General features: G+C 43.6%; 1 protein-coding gene across 5 annotated transcripts in view; it reads left to right on the forward strand.

The window, feature by feature from the left end:
• The window catches only part of CCDC149 (coiled-coil domain containing 149), a 441302-nt gene that overhangs the window by 343155 nt on the left and 78061 nt on the right, over positions 1-20086 (forward strand). For all 5 annotated transcript variants that reach the window (XM_086964019.1, XM_086964017.1, XM_086964021.1 and 2 more), the window contains one exon: positions 10098-10182. In XM_086964019.1, coding sequence (XP_086820145.1) covers positions 10098-10182 — 85 coding nt within the window. The remainder of the gene's footprint in view (positions 1-10097; positions 10183-20086) is intronic.

Consider the following 20086-nt stretch of genomic DNA (forward strand, 5'->3'; position numbering starts at 1 on the left):
CCGCGGCAGACGCTGGACAAGTGGCTGCTACTAAACCCGATCAGTTGATTGAACTTCTTCCCCAGCGAATCATTACGTTAATGAAAACGCTTATGCCAGCTATGAGGGTAAATTGGGACAAGTTGTCAGCCTGTAAGCAGAAGAAAGATGAGAGTGTTTCAGACTTCTTTACGAGGTTCGAGGAAACATTCGTTGATCATAGTGGACAGGATATGGGTACTGAGGGTGGACAAAGGCTGTTTGTGGATAAATTCGTATCGAACTTATTGCCCGACTTGTGCAATAAATTGAAGAATTCAGAAAGTGCGTGGGCCGTTTCTACCTCAGCTCAGATATTGGCTACGGCACAATATTACGAAAATAGAGAAAAAGAGGAAAATGACCGTGCCGATAAAAAGACGAAAGAGCTGAAAACTAAAGTGTTGTTCCAACAAGCATATCCGCCGCGTTCTAATCAGAATGCGCCTCAGCTGAATAGATCGCAGTCGCAATCGAATCGATCGCAGCCGCATAATGATTCATCTTTTCAGAGATCTTCGTTGGGGTACAATCAATGTGCTTATTGTAGACAGGAGGGACACATTAAATTCAATTGTCCTGCTTTAAATGACCGTAGTGGTGGTAATTCGTCTAGAGGAGGCCGTGGTGGTGCACAGCACGCATCACGTGGTAAAGGTCGTGGTGCTCAGAACGACCGCTCTGACAACTCATCAAATTCTAATAATTGTTTCGACCAACGTGGATCATCGCAAGGACGATCTGCGCAGTACAATGTAGACGATTATTACGTCGATCAGGGAACTGACGATAGTAATTACTAGGACAGCCTAAGACAAGGAGAGGGAGTGGTATCAGTTCCGGTTGATCAGAGAGGGCCTTACGTCGCAGTTGCTACATCGGGCGTCGTTGAGCCTTTTCTGTTGGACACTGGTGCAGCGAAAAGTTCTATCATGCATTCGAAACTCCCTGGCGCACCTTTGTCTGGCTTAACAAATGTATCCGTTGGATTTTCTGGCGCCCCCGTTAGCAATCCAGTTTCGCGCCCTTTGCCCCTTCAAATTGGGCCTCGTGAGCTCGAAGCTCCGTTGATTTTAACCACTGGTTGTGGTGAAAATCTTTTGGGTCTGGATTTGCTTAAACGTTTGTATGCAACTTTGTATTGTTCTCCTGCGGGTGTAAAGCTTACGTTAGGAGAGAGGGTAGTCTCTCCCATGTACTTGTCCCTCGATAAGCTTCCACCGGAATTGAGTTCTCTTCCTGCATCTTTGTGGGCGACGGGTCCAAATGACGTGGGCCTACTTGATATCTCCCCTTATGTTGTTCAGTTGAAATCGAATGTGCGATTGCCACGTATTCCCCAATATCGTATCTCCCTGGATGGTGAACGAGCTTTGTTAGCGATCATTTATGATTTGATCGAGAAAGATGTCATTGAAGAAACTCGGGGAAACGTGTGCAATAGTCCTGTACTGCCCATTCTTAAACGTACTGATTCTACCAAACCGCCTGTTTATCGTTTTGTTATCGATTTACGGGAGGTGAATAAAATTGTGGTTCCTCAATTCCCTGTTGTGCCTGACATTACGGCGCTACTGACTCTGATTCCAGCTACGGCTTCATGGTTTTCGGTGATTGATTTGAAAAATGCGTTTTTCAGCATCCCGATTGCCGAAGAGAGCAGGGACCTTTTCGGTTTCTCTCTTGGTGGACGTAGCTTCCGGTTCAAACGCGCTCCTCAGGGCTACTGTGAAAGTCCATCGATTTACAGTCAAGCTTTGAAGGGTCAACTAGATGCGTTTAGGTTGCCGGTTGGTGCGGCTTTGATCCAATACGTCGACGACTTATTGGTGGCTGCTGATACTCAGGACATTTGCAAAATTGCTACAGTGTCGTTGCTGCAACATCTCTGTGAGTTAAATCACAAGGTGTCACCTTCTAAACTCCAATATTGTTGTCAAGAAGTAACCTATCTAGGTCACTTATTGTCAAAGGAGGGAAGGAGATTGACCCCAGAGAGAATTGCAGCGATTGCGCGCATGGCTGTGCCACAAACCCAAAGAGATGTGCGTGCCTTTCTAGGTATCACATCGTACTGCAGGCAGTGGATTCCTAATTTTTCATTGCTAGCGAAACCATTGGTGGCTCTTACGTGCAAGGATGTTTCGACTCCTTTACCATGGACGGAAGAATGTCAGAAAAGTTTCTCTGAATTACGTGATTCATTGTGTTCGGCCCCTGTGTTAGGAACCCCTGATTACAGCAAGCCGTTCACGTTATATGTTCACGAGAGGGAAGGTTGTGCGTTGAGTGTCTTAACGCAACCTTTTGGTGGTAAGCAACGTCCATGTGCATATTTTTCCTCGACCTTAGACCCAGTAGCTAGAGCATTGCCGAGTTGTTTGAGAGCAACTGCGGCAGCTGCGGTCTCCATCCGACAATCAGCAGGATTGGTCATGGATAATATGCTTACGGTGATGGTTCCGCATGCAGTCGATACTCTTTTGAACCGTACGAAAACTCAGCACTTGACGAGTGCGAGGTTATCTGGGTACGAATTGACGCTCTTGGCAAGCCACATTCAGATAAAACGTTGTAATGTCCTAAATCCGGCAACTTTGTTACCAATCAGTGCAGAGTCAGATGCAGTAACAGAACATGACTGTTACTTGCGGACAGAGGAGGAAACAAAAGGTCGTGTGGACCTTAAAAACACCCCATTGGAAGACCCTGATGGCATCCTGTATGTGGATGGGTCATGTTTTAAATTGCCGAATGGTGATGTGACTACTGCTTATGCTGTGGTGACATTGAATACTGTTGTTGAGACTGCGAGATTGGATCAGAATTCTGCCCAAGCTGCAGAGCTGATCGCTCTTACTAGAGCATGTGTATTAGCAAAAGGTAAACGTGTGAATGTGTACACCGATAGTCAGTATGCTTTCGGTGTAGCGCATAGTTTCGGACGATTGTGGCGAGAACGTGGTTTCTTGACGTCACATGGCACGAAAATACAGCATGGCCAGCTTGTGAACGATCTTTTGGATGCATTGACTTTGCCTGCTCAAGTTGCAATTGTTAAATGTAGTGCGCATCGTAAAGTGACGGATGATGTTGGTCGTGGTAATGCGTTTGCAGATGAGATTGCTAAGGAGACTGCCCGGAACCTTAGCACTCGAATGTATGTGACGAATTCGGTTAGGTGGCCTACAGAATCAAGTATGTGTGAGAATACTATAGAGAGTGTGAAAGCAATTCAGAATGAGGCCACCGACACTGAAAAGATGAAGTGGAAAGAAAGTACGGGAAGGTTGGATGTGAATGGTTGCTGGATTGATTTGTCAGATCAGAAAAGATGGATGTTGCCTGATGCGTATGTACTGGCCGTTGTGCAAATGGCACATGGGTTAGCACATATTAGCGCGAAAGGTATTTGCAAGTTGTTGGCTGATGTGTGGAAGAATGATGGAATTACTAAGTGTGCTGAACGTTTGGTGAAGAATTGTATGGTGTGTATAATGTACAATCCTGGCAAAGGAACCCCAACTCCCCCTGGCAGTTTTGCTCCTCCTTCGTATCCCTTTGAGGTGATCCAATTGGACTTCATCCATATGGAGCGATGCAATAACCTGAAATACGTTTTGGTTGTGGTTTGCGCATTCTCCCGATGGATCGAGGCCTATCCCCTCAAAGATAATACTGCTTTGTCTACTGCGAAAATCCTACTGAAGGAATACTTTCCTCGGTATGGAATGCCTAGAGTCGTGTGGTCAGATAACGGAAGTGAGTTTGTTGGAAGTGTGATGAAGAGTGTGTGTAAGGGCCTTGGAATTAATCAAAAATTCCACAGCGCCAATCATCCCCAGTCAGCTGGATTGGTTGAAGGTTACAATGGTACCCTTAAATTAAAATTAGCGAAGATTCAGGCTACGACTGGACTTTCGTGGCCTGACGCTTTGCCTCTAGCATTACTGTCAACTAGGGCGACTGTACACTCCCGAATAGGGCTTAGTCCCTATGAAATAGTGTTCGGCCGTCCTGCGAATGTGTGGGGGGTTCCTAGGCCAGGTATATTTGTTGATCTTGAGTATCCGATGTTGATTGACTATTTACATGACTTGACTGCTAAACTGAGGTTAATTCATCAACAGGTTTACGACGCCTTGCCGACGCAGACGGAGGGTCCAGGCCACCAGCTCCAGCCTGGTGATTGGGTTGTCACCCGAAATTTTTCACGCAAGAAGAATCTGGACCCCCGCTTTGTTGGACCTCACCAGGTGCTTTTGGCCACGAGGACTGCCGTTCGTCTCGAGGGGCGGAAGAATTGGGTACATGCTACCCATTGTAAGCGAGTCCCTATTCCTTTGCCGGCAGACCCGTGGGTGAGGAAAGGCATTGCGTCAACAGAAGCAGAGACATTGCCGGCGTTTGTACCTTTTAGTGACGCACAACTTGTTGGTGAACACTCAGCGCAGCAGAAAGCCACTGTTGGAACATTGTCAGCAAAAGACTCAAGACCAAATCAACAAACTGATCAACAGGACGCTGTCTCCTCAACGGATCCTTTGTTTGACGAGCAGACACGTCCCGGGAAACATCGATATTCTTTGCGTTCTCATACTAAGGACAAATAAATTTTTTTCTTGCTTTGCTGAAACTGATAACTGCAATATCTTCGTTTCCCCTGATCAACTGTGAACAATTCGTATCACTGAAAATTGTTTTGTACATATATCAAGATTTTTTTCTTGTATCTTTTTCCTTCCACAGCTGAACTATTTGTGCTAAATAAAATACATATTGTGTATTGAGGGCCGTAGGGCCGCGCGCGTACTTCCTTCTGGACAGTAGGTCTTGACGCTAGGTTAAAGGCCGTCGGTTCCTAGGAACTCCTGGGAATTGACTATTGCTGCACAGAACGAAGTGCGTCAAGAAACGTTGCGGACGGTCGTAGGGAAATGGCATTTTTGAAGCTGAACGATTTGGAAGGAACGCAGGCGTATAGAGTCAAACTGCAGAAACTTAGTCGTACGAAATGTTTTGTATCCCAATTGTTTGTATTGTTTTTAACTGCTTCCGCATTTTTGGCGGGTGGGGTGTATTACACTATGTCTTACTTCTTACTTCCTACCCCTACTCCTACTCCTTACCCTAACATTACTTCTACTGCTTCTCCTCATTCCTTTCATATGTTACCAGAACACGAACAGGCTAGACGTGTAGAATTCCGCAACAATTCCTTTATCCAGCTCCTCCATCAGCATCAGTTAGTGGTTAACACTACTAATTGTTGGGTGTGTGGGTTGATGCCACATACTACGGGTAAGGGTATTCCATATCTGGTGTTACCGTATAGTTCCCAAGGGTCAGCTCGAGCATACCAAACAATGCTTCGAAGCGCACTAGGTTTCCACCCCTCTCCAGAACGTTCCCCCAAACCGGGTCCTACCTCATGGCAGTGGGTGGTATCGATGATAATACAGGATTTGGAAGATGAGATCCATGATGCTTATCTCATCCCTAAGGCAGAGGTACAAGCCTATAGGGCACCGAATAGAGGGGAATATAGTACGTTCACTAATGAAAAGCAGCTTAAAAGCTCGTCTCCAATATGGGTCGTACCCCACACTGGTAATCTTTGTCTTGTGGGTCGTGGCTCGCAAGCCTCACTTGGAGTAAGTGCTTGCACTGAAAGTTACGTTCTGTCAATGTCCCCGATCCCTGTGCTTCTGGCTGCCAAGGGTACGTACTTCATCTGTCATGATCGTGCATACACATGGTTGCCCGCAGACTTCATGGGCTCATGTTTTGTTGCAAATCTGTTGCCTCCGACGTTCACTGTAGATGCCGATTATCATAAGACTAGAGTTGTACGAGGCGTAATTAGTGAAGAGGATACTGCCGGTCAAGAGGCAGGAGACTTTTTCAAGGGTTTCCTCCCGTTTTGGGGACCTATGGTTAATAGTAGGAACCTGAGACATTTGACTCGAGTGGTAGAATCGACAGCTAACATTACTGCCAGTGCCCTTGGTAATATCACCACAGAACTTCAGGCGGAGAGACTTATGACATTACAAAACCGTATGGTTTTAGATGTTGTCTTAGCAGATCGCGGTGGGGTATGTAAAGTGATCCATTCGAGCTGTTGCATTTTCATTCCAGATAATGCTCCTACTGTCTATCAAGCCATCTCGAAGTTGCACAAAATCTCCGAATCCATACACGTGGATGTAGGGGATTGGACGCTACTTGGTTGGTTTTGGGGCCTGGTGTCGACTTGGGGTTGGAAGATTCTGACGATCATCGGGGTTGTGGTAGTGTTCCTGTTCACGTGTTGCCTTTGTGTGCAGTGTGGTCCTGCCTTATGTGGCCTCTGTGCTACAACGTGTATGAGACAACCATCTGTTACCAAGGGGACTCGGTTGGACAGAGCTATGCTACAACGACATCTTGATGGTCTGATGAATATCGAGTATGATTCCGACTAGTGCTTGCCTACATGAGGGCAAAAGGAGCGTCTGAGGTTCCGTGACAATTGTAAGTGGTGTTTTCGACTCACACGAATATGGTCGAGTCTAGTATCTATGAACCGCAAATGACGAGTTTAGCAAGTGTGCGCAGTTTCGCTATGCTAACTTAAACCGTTCGTTTGTTATGTGGGTTTGTCATCTGTACCCACGGGTTCCATCTTAGATACGGCATCCATTTTGTCTCTTGCCCTCAAGTAGCCAGCGAACGGACGCTGTCCGCTTCGCGACCCTGGGACTCCCAAGATATTTGCGGAAGACACATGTTCTTTGAAAGTGTCTTTATGACGAGGGGGATGCTACTGTAAGGCAGATGGCGCCGCTCGAGGCTCATCTTGCCGCACGGGCTTATTGTCTCAGTTGTGCATCTCATTAGGCACGTCCCTTTGATGCCTGTATCTCGTGCTTCTCGACACTCCCCTTTTACACCCTTTCCGATCTCCCCACTGTCTCCGTCTTCCTCTGCACCTGTCTTCGTTCCTGTTTCGATCTACTTTACTGCTGATTGGAATTTGCTAATGGTGGGAAGATGGGTTTTTACAGTTGGGAACCGCCAAATGTTTCCGCACTTATGTTCCGGATCTTGTGTGTTTCAAAGTGATCTAAGCGACCCCTCTGAGAGCGACTTGTGGGAACCAGGTTGTAAACTATTGTGTATCATGTTATCCTATGGGTAGAAACTGTATAAAAGGAGCGATCCACAAATACAATTTGAAGCAGTCTCCCCGAACTACACTCGATGTACTTCTTGTGACTTCTGTGTTCCCTGCAGTAAATAAACCTTGACTCTTTGACGCCGAAGGAAGTGTCCCGTGTCTCTGTGATTTGTACGCCGGAGCAGGTTACCCACGAAGGTTTTAGGTGTTGTGCCCTGGCACCGCTGGGTCCGAAGAACCCAGTCCTTCAGTAGGCCCTGGGTACACCTATGCCCTGAGTTACAGGGTCTGATAAGGTGGCCCAGTCCCAATTGGAAATGTACCTATGGTACATGGAATCCATTTTAAAGAGAGAGCAGTAGGCCTGGGGTCCTGATTGGCAGGATCCCAGGTCGACTATGTCAAAAACCAGCTAAAACACAGGGCAAAAAGTTGGGGGCAACCATAGTCAGGAGGTACCTTCCTACAATCTTTTGCAGACTGTGGTGGGTGTTGTGCATCTCAGGCACCTTTCCTACCTACTACATGAAGACTGAGCTTATGCTGCCAAGAGGTGATGTCTGCCCCTAATGGCCTACTCAGTCCTGCAACTCTATGTCTTTACCAGAGGCGGGGTGGCAACTGTGAGCCTGGAACAATTTGAGTTGGAGTGTTGCCGTCAGGGTTGTCATTGAGGTTCTGAAAAATCCATGTGTTACACAAAGTGTAGCAAATGAGCGCACCCATTCGTCAGAGAGCTAATCTCTTGAGCCTCTTGGTTACGTGATTATCAAGGTTTTTGTAGATATGATTTCTCTGCCCCATCAAATAATGGTTAATCTTCATTAAGACCACTTTTGAACTTCTTAATTTGTGTTTATTAAAGTTTAGTGCTTTCAAAATAGTTATTCCTTTTTTTATTATTTAGAGGGCCTTTTGTGTCTTGCTTGACTTTCACGTTTCTTGTTACGAGAACTAGATGGTATGAGCCATGTCTCAGTGTGCACTCAAAATGGTTTAAAAAGTGTATATATCAGAGGCTTCAATAAGACTCATAAAATAGAAAAAGGTTCCGAAAGATATATGCTGGAAAAACCTTTGTCTGCTATAAATACGTAAGCCAACAATGCAGTGATGTCCACAAACTAGTGTTTTGTGTTGTGGGGTGCCAAGTGAAAATAATGAATAAGATTCCAGGGATGCACCCTGCATAAAACATGAGACTCATTTCCTATTCTGACACCGTGATGACAGATAGCCCAGCTTTACTTAAAAATTCATTTAGGGTTCTGTTTAAAACTTCTGCATTTTCACTTCTGTTGCACTAATTCCTTTAGCGTAAACTACAAGAAAAGGCTGCAAATATAGTGTTCAGAAAATGGTAGCAAATACAACTTTTTAACAAGATTTATAAATGGTTCCAAAAGATGAGATCTCTATAGTATTTATTAGCCGTCATTAGCAGATTGAATTTCAAGCACTGTGAATGGTACACGTCTGTCTTGCGTTCTTGTGGAGAAATTTTCATCCTATAACCCGGTTTGAGATCTTTCTTCTGTCACTGATCTTATGACCACGATTCCTCGTGTGAGATAGCCTTGTGTGAGGGAAAAACCATTTGAACCTTCTTGCCTCATGGTTTAATGGCCACTGGTGTCATATGTACCTTGGAGGTCCATTGCCATTTTCCCTATGTTAGCATGAGCATGCTGCAGTCCTTGCTTTTCTTTTCACACGTTACTACGCTCACATATTTTGCTTTGTGCCACTCTGTACTTTCACACAGAACTTACTGTTATTTTTGTGTTCTGCATTTTCCTGGGATTTAGTCTGAACACTGTAAACAAGGTCAAACTCCTATGAACCTTGTTATTCTGTTTTGGTCAAGCTCTAGCACATAGACAAAACACACGCATGCAGCTGTTGTTTGGGAACACATGCTCTTTGTCATACAAGTATGCATAGACCTGAAAATACACAGACAAGATTGCGACTATACCTGAGAATCTTCATCTGTGCATGCTAAGGTATGGGTCTGCTGCAAACACCCAGAGATCTTCTGATAAATAATCACTTTGAATCTGTAGAAGTGGAGGAGGATTAGTATACCCTGTCTTGTATATTGACAGCTCCTTCTCCTTTTATGATTTATGGATTAATTACTGTGCTGACCGTATTTGTGTTCGGCATCTTCTTACTTATTGTGGCAGGTATACTGCATACTAGAGTACAATAGTTAAAATAAATATTTTTAAATGTTCTTTTGTCTCTGTAAGAGCTTATTATGGACCAGTGTGAGAGTGGAAGTGTGTGTTCTGATACTGCGATTCCTGAGAGGGTCGGGAGTGTTGTGTTCTGGGGTTACCTAATCACTTGTTCCTCTCTGCGTGAGTTGGAGGGCAAGTGAGACACTATTGCTAGTCGGTACCGGGCTCATGGGTACTAATCATCTCCTCACCTTATTTAGAAGCAGCTGGCACATTTTCAAGTTAATGCTTCTTGGGCTAGATTTTGCTAAAATGAGAACATTTAGTTGCCACCAGTTGTAGAAGTATGCTTTCTACTGGCAAGTGTAGATTTTAGGACCGGGATCAAATGAGGCAATGGCCCACTATTGATTTTACTGCAAACATCAAATGTGAATATTTCTAAGGGAAGCGGATCTTCCTTTATGGTGAAATGACAATGGGCTGTGTAAAGGATTTTGATGCTTATGGAAACGTTATTAACAAAGATCATTGTATTGCAAGTATTAAAGGTGTATTGTATTAATTAACTTTCTTTACAGCCATATATTTTATTTTCTCAATTTTAGTTATCAACTTATGTGTTCAATATTGTAGGACATGCTCGCTTTATAACAAACACTCATTATATTATTTGTCTTTCTGTTGAACAAGCTTCTATTGTCTATATTTAATTGAAATGTGTTCTTTAGACAGCTTTGGAGAGGAGGAAAAATTCAAAGACGAACAGCAAATCAAGTAGCAGTGCCTTGACAGGGGTATTGTCAGCCAAACAAGGTATATATGTAATTTGGTTTTCATTCATTGAGCTGTGTGACAAATTGGTGTCTTCTCTTCAGTTCTCATCACCCTTTCTGTACATTTGAGGCACCAAACACCTTGCCATATGTCTGATTAATAATGTTGCATTATTGTAAATATATTTATGAAATCTTGACCCCAGTCACTCTTCTTTTAAAGTGAAGGAACTAGATTTTGCAATACAGCCATGGCATACTTTGTCAAGAAAAAGAGACTTCCAATAGCAGTATGGGAAGACCGTGCATAGTTTTTTTCAGACTGCACTCTGTTTCTACTCTTGTTCCCAGTGTTCCTGTCAAACACTTTCCAGTTTGGACTTGTACAAAACATTGGAAGGATGTACTCATTATACCCACAGAAAACTCTATAATATTAGTTAACAGTAAATCAGAAAATGTTTTGAAATGTTTGCGGTGCTGCCACTAAAGACATCATTCAGTGCAAACAGTTTACATTAGAACTTACTGAAAAATAATGTGTATGTGAAGGATAAGTAATAGCTCTGCCAATTGATCTATTATAACATCTCATTGAAGCATTATTCCCTGATTGATGGTTAGCCTGCCCCATAGGGACCCTTGCTTCTAAGTCAGGGAAAGGGGATTACACTACTGGATAACCCCTGCTCACCCCCTTGGTAGCTTGGCACGAGCAGCCAGGCTTATCTCAGAGGCAGTGTGTTAAGCATTTGTGAACACATACAGTAATACAGTGAAAACACTACAAATACACTACACAGGTTTTATATAAAAATAAGTATTTTTTATGTAGTCTCATCACAAGACCATAAACGACAAAAATCTACAATACTGTACTCAATAATAATTCTTCAAGATGGTAGAAATAGTTAAAAATAGGTTATTCCAGGGATGTCCCCTGTCCTTGCTCCTCTTTGCCTTGGCTCTGGAGCCTTTGGCGGCGTGGGTTAGGTGGGAACATTTGATTCGAGGCCTGCCGTGGACGTTGGAATGGGAGGACAACATTTCATTGTACGCTGATGATATCCTGTTATACCTTACTAATCCCAGGAGATCCCTGATGTGTTTCCTGGACGTGCTTGCTATATTTGGGAGGTACTCTGGGTTTGCCATAAACTGGTCGAAATCAGTGCTTTTTGTCCTCCAGGGGTAACCACCGGTCATCCCGGAGACCTGCTCGATACAAATTGAACCGACAGGATTTAGATACCTCGGTATTTATGTAACGCTTGATCCGAAGTTACGCTACGCTAACAATCTAGGCCGCCCTGACTCGGTTTAAAGGAGATGTGGCGCGGTGGAGGGCGCTCCCACTCTCACTCCTGGGTAGTACTGTTTAAAATGATGGCCCTTCCCCGATTCCTCTACGCATTGCAGTCGCGATGGATCCAGTGCCGGCTTCTTACTTCAGGGAAATAGAAGCCCTCCAGAGACAGCTTATCTGGGACTGTGCACCCCGTATAGCATTTTCTAATTTTACACTCCCCTGGTATGACGGGGGGATAGGATTATCAGACCTAAGGAAATACTACTGGGCTTCCCAACTAGCGGTGTACGGGCCCCCTGGGGATCCTGGATATGCAATGGATCGCTGGCAGGTGCCGGGGGGTGACTTCATCAGGGCAACGGCGCACGCTATGCAGGTGTGGCATGCGGCCAATAGACATCTCTAGTGGGAGGGAAAGCTTACCCTAGCCACCCCATTGTGGAACTCTGAGAAACTGGGGAGTTTAAGGAAGACCAAGGGCTTTGATAAATGGGCAATGGAATCACGCACATCAAGGATATTTGGGGAAAGGGCGCAATACACGATTTTAACTCTCTGAAGGAACAGTATCGCCTTCACAACAACGAGCGATATCGTTACCTCCATGTTAGGCATGCGATACTTACGCATGTTCCCAGAGATGCAACGCTTCCCCGCTGGAGGACCGAGTGCTAGACTGCCACCTACCGGAGAAGACTATCTCATTAGTACATAAAAAGCTTATAAATTGCACGGCGGACCTGCTTGTACTGATCTGGGCTCAGTGGAATGCTGATGGGGTTGAGATGGATGATGATTGGCAGGAGGCGGTCACCTCTCCACGGGTGGTGGCGGTACAGATGAGGCTTAGATTGGTACAACTAAAGGTTCTCCACAGCACATATGTCAAAAGCCTCGTCTAGTACGTATGGGTCGAGCGGAAAGCAGGGAGTGTCGGAGGGGGTGTGGAGAGATTGGCACTTTCATGCTGTGGCATTGCATGATGGTGCAGGAATACTGGGTGGGGACCCATGACACGATGCAAGAGGTTCTGGGGATGGAACTACGGCCGGAAGCCCGCAGGTGTCTTTTGAATGTCTGGGAGCCCACGGATCTGAACACATATACAAGACAATGGGTTACGTTAGCAGTATGTTAGCGAAGCATAATATTGCTCAATTGTGGGGAGCCTACCAACCGCGCGGGTCGAGAAGTGGGTGGAAGATCTAGACTGGTGTATGTTTAGGGATAAGTCGGTGTATGTGGCGAGGGGCTGTCCCGAGAAGTAGGGGAAGGTTTGGGGGGACTGGAATCAATACTGTGGTAATATCTGGACACCCCTGATCCTTGTGGAGGAAGCAGAGATGCAGGAGTCCCCTTGATTCCCTATCTATATATTGTGCTTTTTATTTTGAAGATGTGGAATTGTAATTATGACAATCATGCTTAGGCGCTAAAGCAGTAGCAATGCGCTGCTGGGGAAGAGTGACTGTGGGAGTACTTTGAAGTGCTAATGCTTTGGGAAGTTAACCCTACTAAGATCTTAACTACGTATTAACAAGGCACTCCTCAATATCGCTCACACGAGATTAAAAGACTACAATTACACCCTTTGAGGAAAACCGAGTTGATAGTATTCTGCCCTACTGAAGAAGTGCTACTGGAGGAAGTGTGCACTTTCCAGGCTCATGTAGTATTGAGAGGGAGCTGCAGGACTAAAAAGCTCACATTCGCAGGCAAGGCAGAGGCAGCAGTGGTGTGTTCGTGTGAGAGAGAGGGGGAGCAGGAGGTGAGCCCGGGAGTAGTGCTTGCGTGCGCGTTCAGTCTGCTCTTTTCGGAAGCACTGCACACATGCTTGTGGCGCGCCTCTGCTCCCTCCCACAAGATGGTTACCGCCTCAAGCATGAGTGTGTGCTTCCAAAAAGAGCAGAGCGACGGCTAAAGGTCATCCTATCCAGCGCATGCGCACTGCGTAGTCGAGACTTAAAATTGGAAGGTAGACTCACGCCAGTGATACCAGGTCTAACACGCATTGTTATGAGTGGCCACAGCATCATATCTTCTCAAACAGAAAGGGTACAAGTAATTCAGTAATTTTCCTGCGGAGCTTAATCAGCTGTTGCGAAGATGTACATCTTTCATCCTATGCTCAAATGAAGAAATATCTAGAAGACTTTCATTTTTATGGTGGGTTTTTTTTTGTTGCGTTCACTGTTTTTCTATTTTTTCCTGGAAGATCTGGACTAACGTAATACAAAGTTTATTGTATAGATTACTTAAAACCATGATAATAGAAAAAATTTAAAAAGAAAAAAGCATAATATTCAAAGGCAAAAGAGAATATAATGGTTCCTTGCAAACTCTATAGTATAGCTGGCATATTATGCCAGAAAAATGTAAACTCTGGGTGTGCAGGCTTTCTCTCTTCCTTCTTCACTTTCCCTTATCTTTTGTGGAAAAAATAAATAAAAATTAATTAAAATCCACCATAAAATGGCTTGTGTTTTAACTAATGTTAAAAAACTCAATTAGAAAATGGTCAAGCTCTAAAATGCTTAATGTCTGTGATCCATAGGCTAAGAGTTAACGATTTATGATCATCTCAGTGCTTTGTTGCGAGTTTTTAAGGAAGTCCTGCACCGCTTTGAAAAATGTGCTTTTTCTTGCTAATTTGATGGGAACCATAGTGCTAAAAATCCAGATCATTGCATGTTCTTATACCATGAATTAAAACAACTGGCTGGAAGATCTGGACTATCAAAATATTCCTTTGAAGATTTTTTTTTCTATTCCCACTTTTTCATGGTAATAGAATTAGAATGTGTGTGTTGTCTCTGAAACGATGCATCCCAATCAAGATGGTTGAACCAATATTCGTTTAATTGTTGAAGGAGACAGTCTTCTGTGCTTTGATCTATCTACATTTTCGTTTTTTGCTTCTGGAAATGCATGTGGACATTCACTTTTATTATATTGGAATGTTCATCTGTATCGTAGATGCATTCTTGATGGTATTTTCTTCAATTTGTTCACTGAGGTAGTATCTTCTGCTTTAACTGCTGCTTGTCTTTGATGTAGTTCTGCTTGATATTTCAGCTATTTCTCATTTGTTTGAAATTGTTATATCTGACTCCTGCTTCAGTTAACAAATCTGTACTTCATCAAGCGAAAACAAGCATTCCAAAAACAAAAACATTGAGTCAGGTACCTAGGTGTCCTATACTCCAAAACCTTGAATGCCGTGGGCCACAGATTGAGGACATCAATTAACCACAACCTTTTCCAAATACCTATTATGACTGAGCACTTTAAAAGGGCAGTCATCTTTTTTGCCACATTTACGAAATACCTATTATGACTGAGCTCCTTGAAAGAACATTTATCTGAGCTTTTGCATCCGCTAGAGCAGAGCTTGAGTAATAGAAATTATGGATGTTACACCTGCCACTTACACGCCACTTAGTTTGTTTCTTCTTCTTTTACTTTTATTAAGTTGGACTCTGTCTTAAGTGCTCTATTGTTGACTTACGTTTATGTCCAATGCTTTACAAAGCACCTAAATTCATAACCTCTGAAAATAAACCATTTCCCTGTTGTTCTTGGTTATAAGCCAGGGGCATCCTTTAGCGATCATAGACAGAGACGAGAATTCAGAATAGTCTATTTCAAGGAAAGGTTCCTACTCGCATGACTCTTGTTCTTTTCATTTTGGGATGGAATGTGCTAGAGGGTCTACATTTGGTGTCGGGTAGACCCAATATATAAGTGCTCTCATGTTTCAAACACTAGTTCGTAAGTGACAAAAAAATGTAAATGTATGCCTGGCACCATTCATTTTGTTGTTTCATTCCCCATGCCTTTTATGTGCTTAAATGTTTTCTGTGGATTATGCCACCTACAATCAAAATAACTTCTGAATCTCATAATACCCTTTGAGCTTTTACCTGTTTTTTAAGTTCAAAATGATTTTATTGACTTTTAGCAGACAAAAAACACAAAGATACATACAGAAAAAGTACAAGTTATATCATTAAATTACATGCAAGTGAATAAGAACAATCATAAATAAGCAGTCACAAAAAAGTACAACGCAAAGTACAATCGTCAACCAAAGGATAACCAAAAACAGGAAGGGAAGGAAGGAAGGGAGGGAAGAAGGGATAGGGGAAATATACATTTCATAGCATAATAAATTAAATAAATAGAGTTACTAATAATAAGCTAAGAGAGTATACTAATTAATAAATGCAATAGTAACAGTGAAAAAACATGAATCATAACTTTAAATATGAATCAATAGGAGACCAAAAAGATTGAAAATGCATAGAATTAGCTTCTGTATGTCAAATTGAATTCATGCAACTTAACTCAAGAATATTGAACAAGTTTCACATAAGGTTTCTTTTTCCATTAATATGCTTTCAAATGTATGTAGAGATAACCCAGTATGTGGTAACAAATTATGATATACCTTCCCTGTATTGTTGTTACATGCTCATTGATGCTGCGGGTCTCATTGGCAGTTGAATTTGTGTATGGGCAAGACAGACACTGCCTATCTATGGAGTTCATTGTGCTAGTAATGTGTACGTGTGATGCTTTGCACTGCAACACACTTTTCCTTGCTCATTTGTCACACTTATCTTCGTATTTTTACTTTGAGTCGATCCTTTATCTTTTTTCACGTCCTATTTCACTTCTTGCCGAAATTCCACAAGGAAAAATTGCAGATATAGATTCCGAACCAGCAGCTCCATTTCCTCTGCTGCTGATTCAGAATTTGCTCTTCTTATTATCTGCCTTCTGTTTTCATTTGCTGTACCCACTCATGTCTTCTTTAAAGCTGCTATTTTGTTATGCGCCATACCAGCTGACACTGTGTTACATTTGAGTGTTCTTCTTGGCTCCACCTTTTATTTCACGGTCCATAATTATTTACACAATATTGGAGGCGCTTGTACCTTTTCAGTGTTTCCAGTGTTTATTGAAGCCTCTCTGCAGTGCCTCAGCTTGGTAATCATGTTCAGTATAATCTAGCACTGCCATCTATTAGTCCTGGAAAGGTCTCTGTATTAAAGTTAATGTTGAGTAACGTTAAATTTGGAAACAGTGATCTGGCATTGCCATCTATCAGTTCTGGAAACATCTCTGCTTTAATGTTAATGTTGAGTGACATTGCATTTGGAAACAGTAGCACCTGTCATTTACTTAGAGAGAGCTAGAAATGTGGTATTAAACACTATCTAAAATAAATTATTAGTTATTTTCACTTTACCAAGGTTCTGCTGGTAGTGTTTTGCTCCGGTCTTAATTCACCTTCTGTGTGTAGAAAAAATTACAAATTGCTAGTTTTCAACTCAGTGATAGTTTTTTTAACTAACAAGGGGATTAATATCAGTGTATAAAATTTGGGATCTTATGACTATTGCAAATGAACATGTAGTATGCAAGTGTTTATTTCCCTAAACAAACATTCTGATTTTAAAAACTATGATCGTGAACCCATGCATAGTGCATTTTGAGCAGGCTAGTTTGATAAATCAAATCAAACCTGATTAGTTTAATTGTTTTCGGATCACTGTTTGTGCATACCATCCTTAGTAAAATGACTAATGACTTTGAGGTTGGTAGATTTCAGCTGAAAAAAGGTTAATATGGAGCTTTAACACATAGAAGTATGAAAACCAGGATTGTGTGCATCAACCTTTGGATAAAGGTGTTTGATTATTTGTAGCTCATATTTAGGAATCCTTACCTGTAGGAATTAGACTCAACTCTATCAAGAAAGCCTGTGCTATAGAGGTAGTTCTGGCATTTGTCCATTAGATTTCAAACATGGGAAAAGGAGTAATATTCACTGGACACTCAGCCGGAGGAAGAGTATGCCAGTAATATAAATTAGAAAAACAGAACACATATGAACACTTAGTAAGTAAAGTAAAGTAAAAGCATGCGATCCATGACGTTTGTGTGCCAGTTTATGAGATTACTTATGCAAGGTTATCAGCAATGATTATCTCAGTGCATCAGGCAGGGATTCCAGTAGTAGTGTGAACAACAACCTTGTCAATTTGGAATGTCTCTGCAATCCTGTTACCTGTTTTACTATGGATCCTAAGCAACTGGGCCAAGTACCCTTTAGCACATGACTCTCAGTGGCAGTGCGAGGTGAGTACTCCAAATCTTTCCCAGGGCATGAGGGGGGTAGGAAAACATAGGGGGGAGTGGTGAACACAGGCTCACAACACAAAATATGCTTGGCAACAGCACTAAATGATTGTCCAGTCAGATATTTGCTTTATGAAAAAGGAGGATTTATATATGAACACAAGAGTAAAAAACAACATTCACAATGCACGCTGTTCCCTGAGGTTAAGGCTGTAGTATTTCATAGGCAGGTCCCTGAGTTTCACTCCCCTCTCTCTAGTGGTAGTGGTTATTCCCAATTCGCTATAGGTGACATTCATATTAAACCTCACTAGTAGTCCAATTTTCAAGAGTCCCACTCCGACTTTTTATTAAAGTAGAAAGTGTTCCAGCTCCAAAGTGCTATCTGACAGGCAAATTCCCTGGGGCCATCTGGCCGAACAATCAGTCTTACCCTCACCAGCAGGGTAAGACTGATTGTTCGGCTGGTGTCTCTGAGCACTGAGCACGCAGCACTGAAGATGCAGCAGCTGCTTCCGGTAAGTTTTTCACATGCGTGATCTGGGAGGGCTGCGGTTGTGTGTCTAAGTGTTCCTCACACACTGTCCTGTAGTGGCTGGGGGGTCCTCGATGCTCCTCCAATGCTGGTAAGTTGCTCATGTTCCTCCCTACTGGTGGGGAGAGGGGCAGTGCACTTGATACTGGTCCTCACTCATGGCTTGGACCCACTCGGGTCACCACATGGCCTCCTTTTTCCAATGTCTGCTTTGACCTGACCCCTGTACCCCCTGGAATATGGTGACACCGCTCCTCCTGTGCGCATGGGCAACAGCCTAATCGGAACAGCAACAGATTTCCCGGTGGCCCCTTGGGTTGCATTCTTGGTCCCACATACCCTCTAAGGTCCGATCAGCACAGAAGCTTCACTGTGTGTGTATTACCTACTATGGTTCAGTCTATAAAATCCCTAGTCAAAGGCTGTTATTTAAATTCTGCAATTGAATTTTCGCCGACATGGTATCTGCACATGGACAACCACCCACTCAGTGCAGCAACAGTCATGGCTCACTTCACTGCACATGCAAAATGACCTGGTTGGGGCAGCATCTGACTCCTCATAACTTGCTATGGGAATCCAATCACCAGGATCCCCTAATGGACCTTGCTCCCGCCAAAGCTCTATTCTCCCTCACAGGGCACACACTGTCCCTGCCAACCAGGCAGGGGCTGATGCTCCAAGGGCAGGTGGACTTGGACTCACTTGAAGATGTACCCTCACCCAGCTAGAAGACTAACAGGCCTTAACCCCCAGTCCTGGTAACAGGTAAAATAAGTCTTGCAGAGCTGGTTCTCCTCGCAGAGCCAGATTGTCTGTTTGGCACTTGACAATATTTGGGGGGTGGGGCTCAAGCTCCATTTCCTATAGTCCATTTCCAGATACCAAATATTTAGAGTCTGAGTATTTGAAGTTTATGGTTGGGGTCTGCTTTCGTTTGAAGTGCTGTCTGCTCTGCTCTGCCCTTCCTCTGTAAAACAGTCTATCAAAGCTGCAGCAACTTCAAATCTGATAGCCCCGCAATACAGGCCATTGGAGTAACTAGAGGTTCACACCAGGATGTAAACCATAGTGGTGTGTATATCAGACGTTTACCCCAGGGCCTCAGCCCCTGCCCTTTTCTGGGATATGTCCAGTCCCCTTCCCAGCGACTTCTCTCTGAATCAAAGAGCACCTTTTAATGTGTACTGGCGAGCCTGACTCTCCCTTCCTCCAGTGTGTGTGCCACCCAGCTTACAGGGATGCAGCAATATTCAAATCTGTCTGGGGAGATTCCTCGCCTCCTCTTCGTCCAGTCAGCAGTTGGTCTCCAGAAATGGAACCCAGAGTCTTCCATGTATTGTGTGCCCTTAACAGGCACATATGCACTTAGTGCATGCATATAGCATACATGTACTGCACAGCACTACATCCTTTATGTGTTATACCCTTTGCAGTCACTCATACACCCAGCACATGCATACACACTGCCCAGCACTGCATTATCCATTTATTGTACCACACACAGAAACACATACTCCCACCAAATGTGTACCACACACACATTGCACAGCATTCCACTCGAAACCTGATATAGGCCTAATGTGAGTTAATCACACAGCAGCAGAACTTTAAATGAGTGAGGCAATAGGATTCACTCCATTGACAAACGTAAAAAGGCCCTGTTCACACCTAGTCATCGCTACAATATGCTGTTACCACCGAGCTTTTGTTGCTTAACTCCTGGCAAATGCAGTAGCCTTTCACCAGTATGAGGGTAGTGCTTTGGGCACCTCTCCTAGCCCAAAAAGACCAACGTTTGTGAGACAGGCCAATGTCATGGCGCGCACACATGATCTGTGCTGCTCAGCCAAGACAACATAAATCATCATTAGAGATCCAGACATTATTACAGTTAGGGCACTCAAGGCAGGGGTGCACGTCGATCACCATGCGAGGGACTTTCCCGTCCCA

Source organism: Lissotriton vulgaris, chromosome 3_2 (genome assembly GCF_964263255.1).
Source record: "Lissotriton vulgaris chromosome 3_2, aLisVul1.2, whole genome shotgun sequence".
Lineage (NCBI taxonomy): Eukaryota > Metazoa > Chordata > Amphibia > Caudata > Salamandridae > Lissotriton > Lissotriton vulgaris.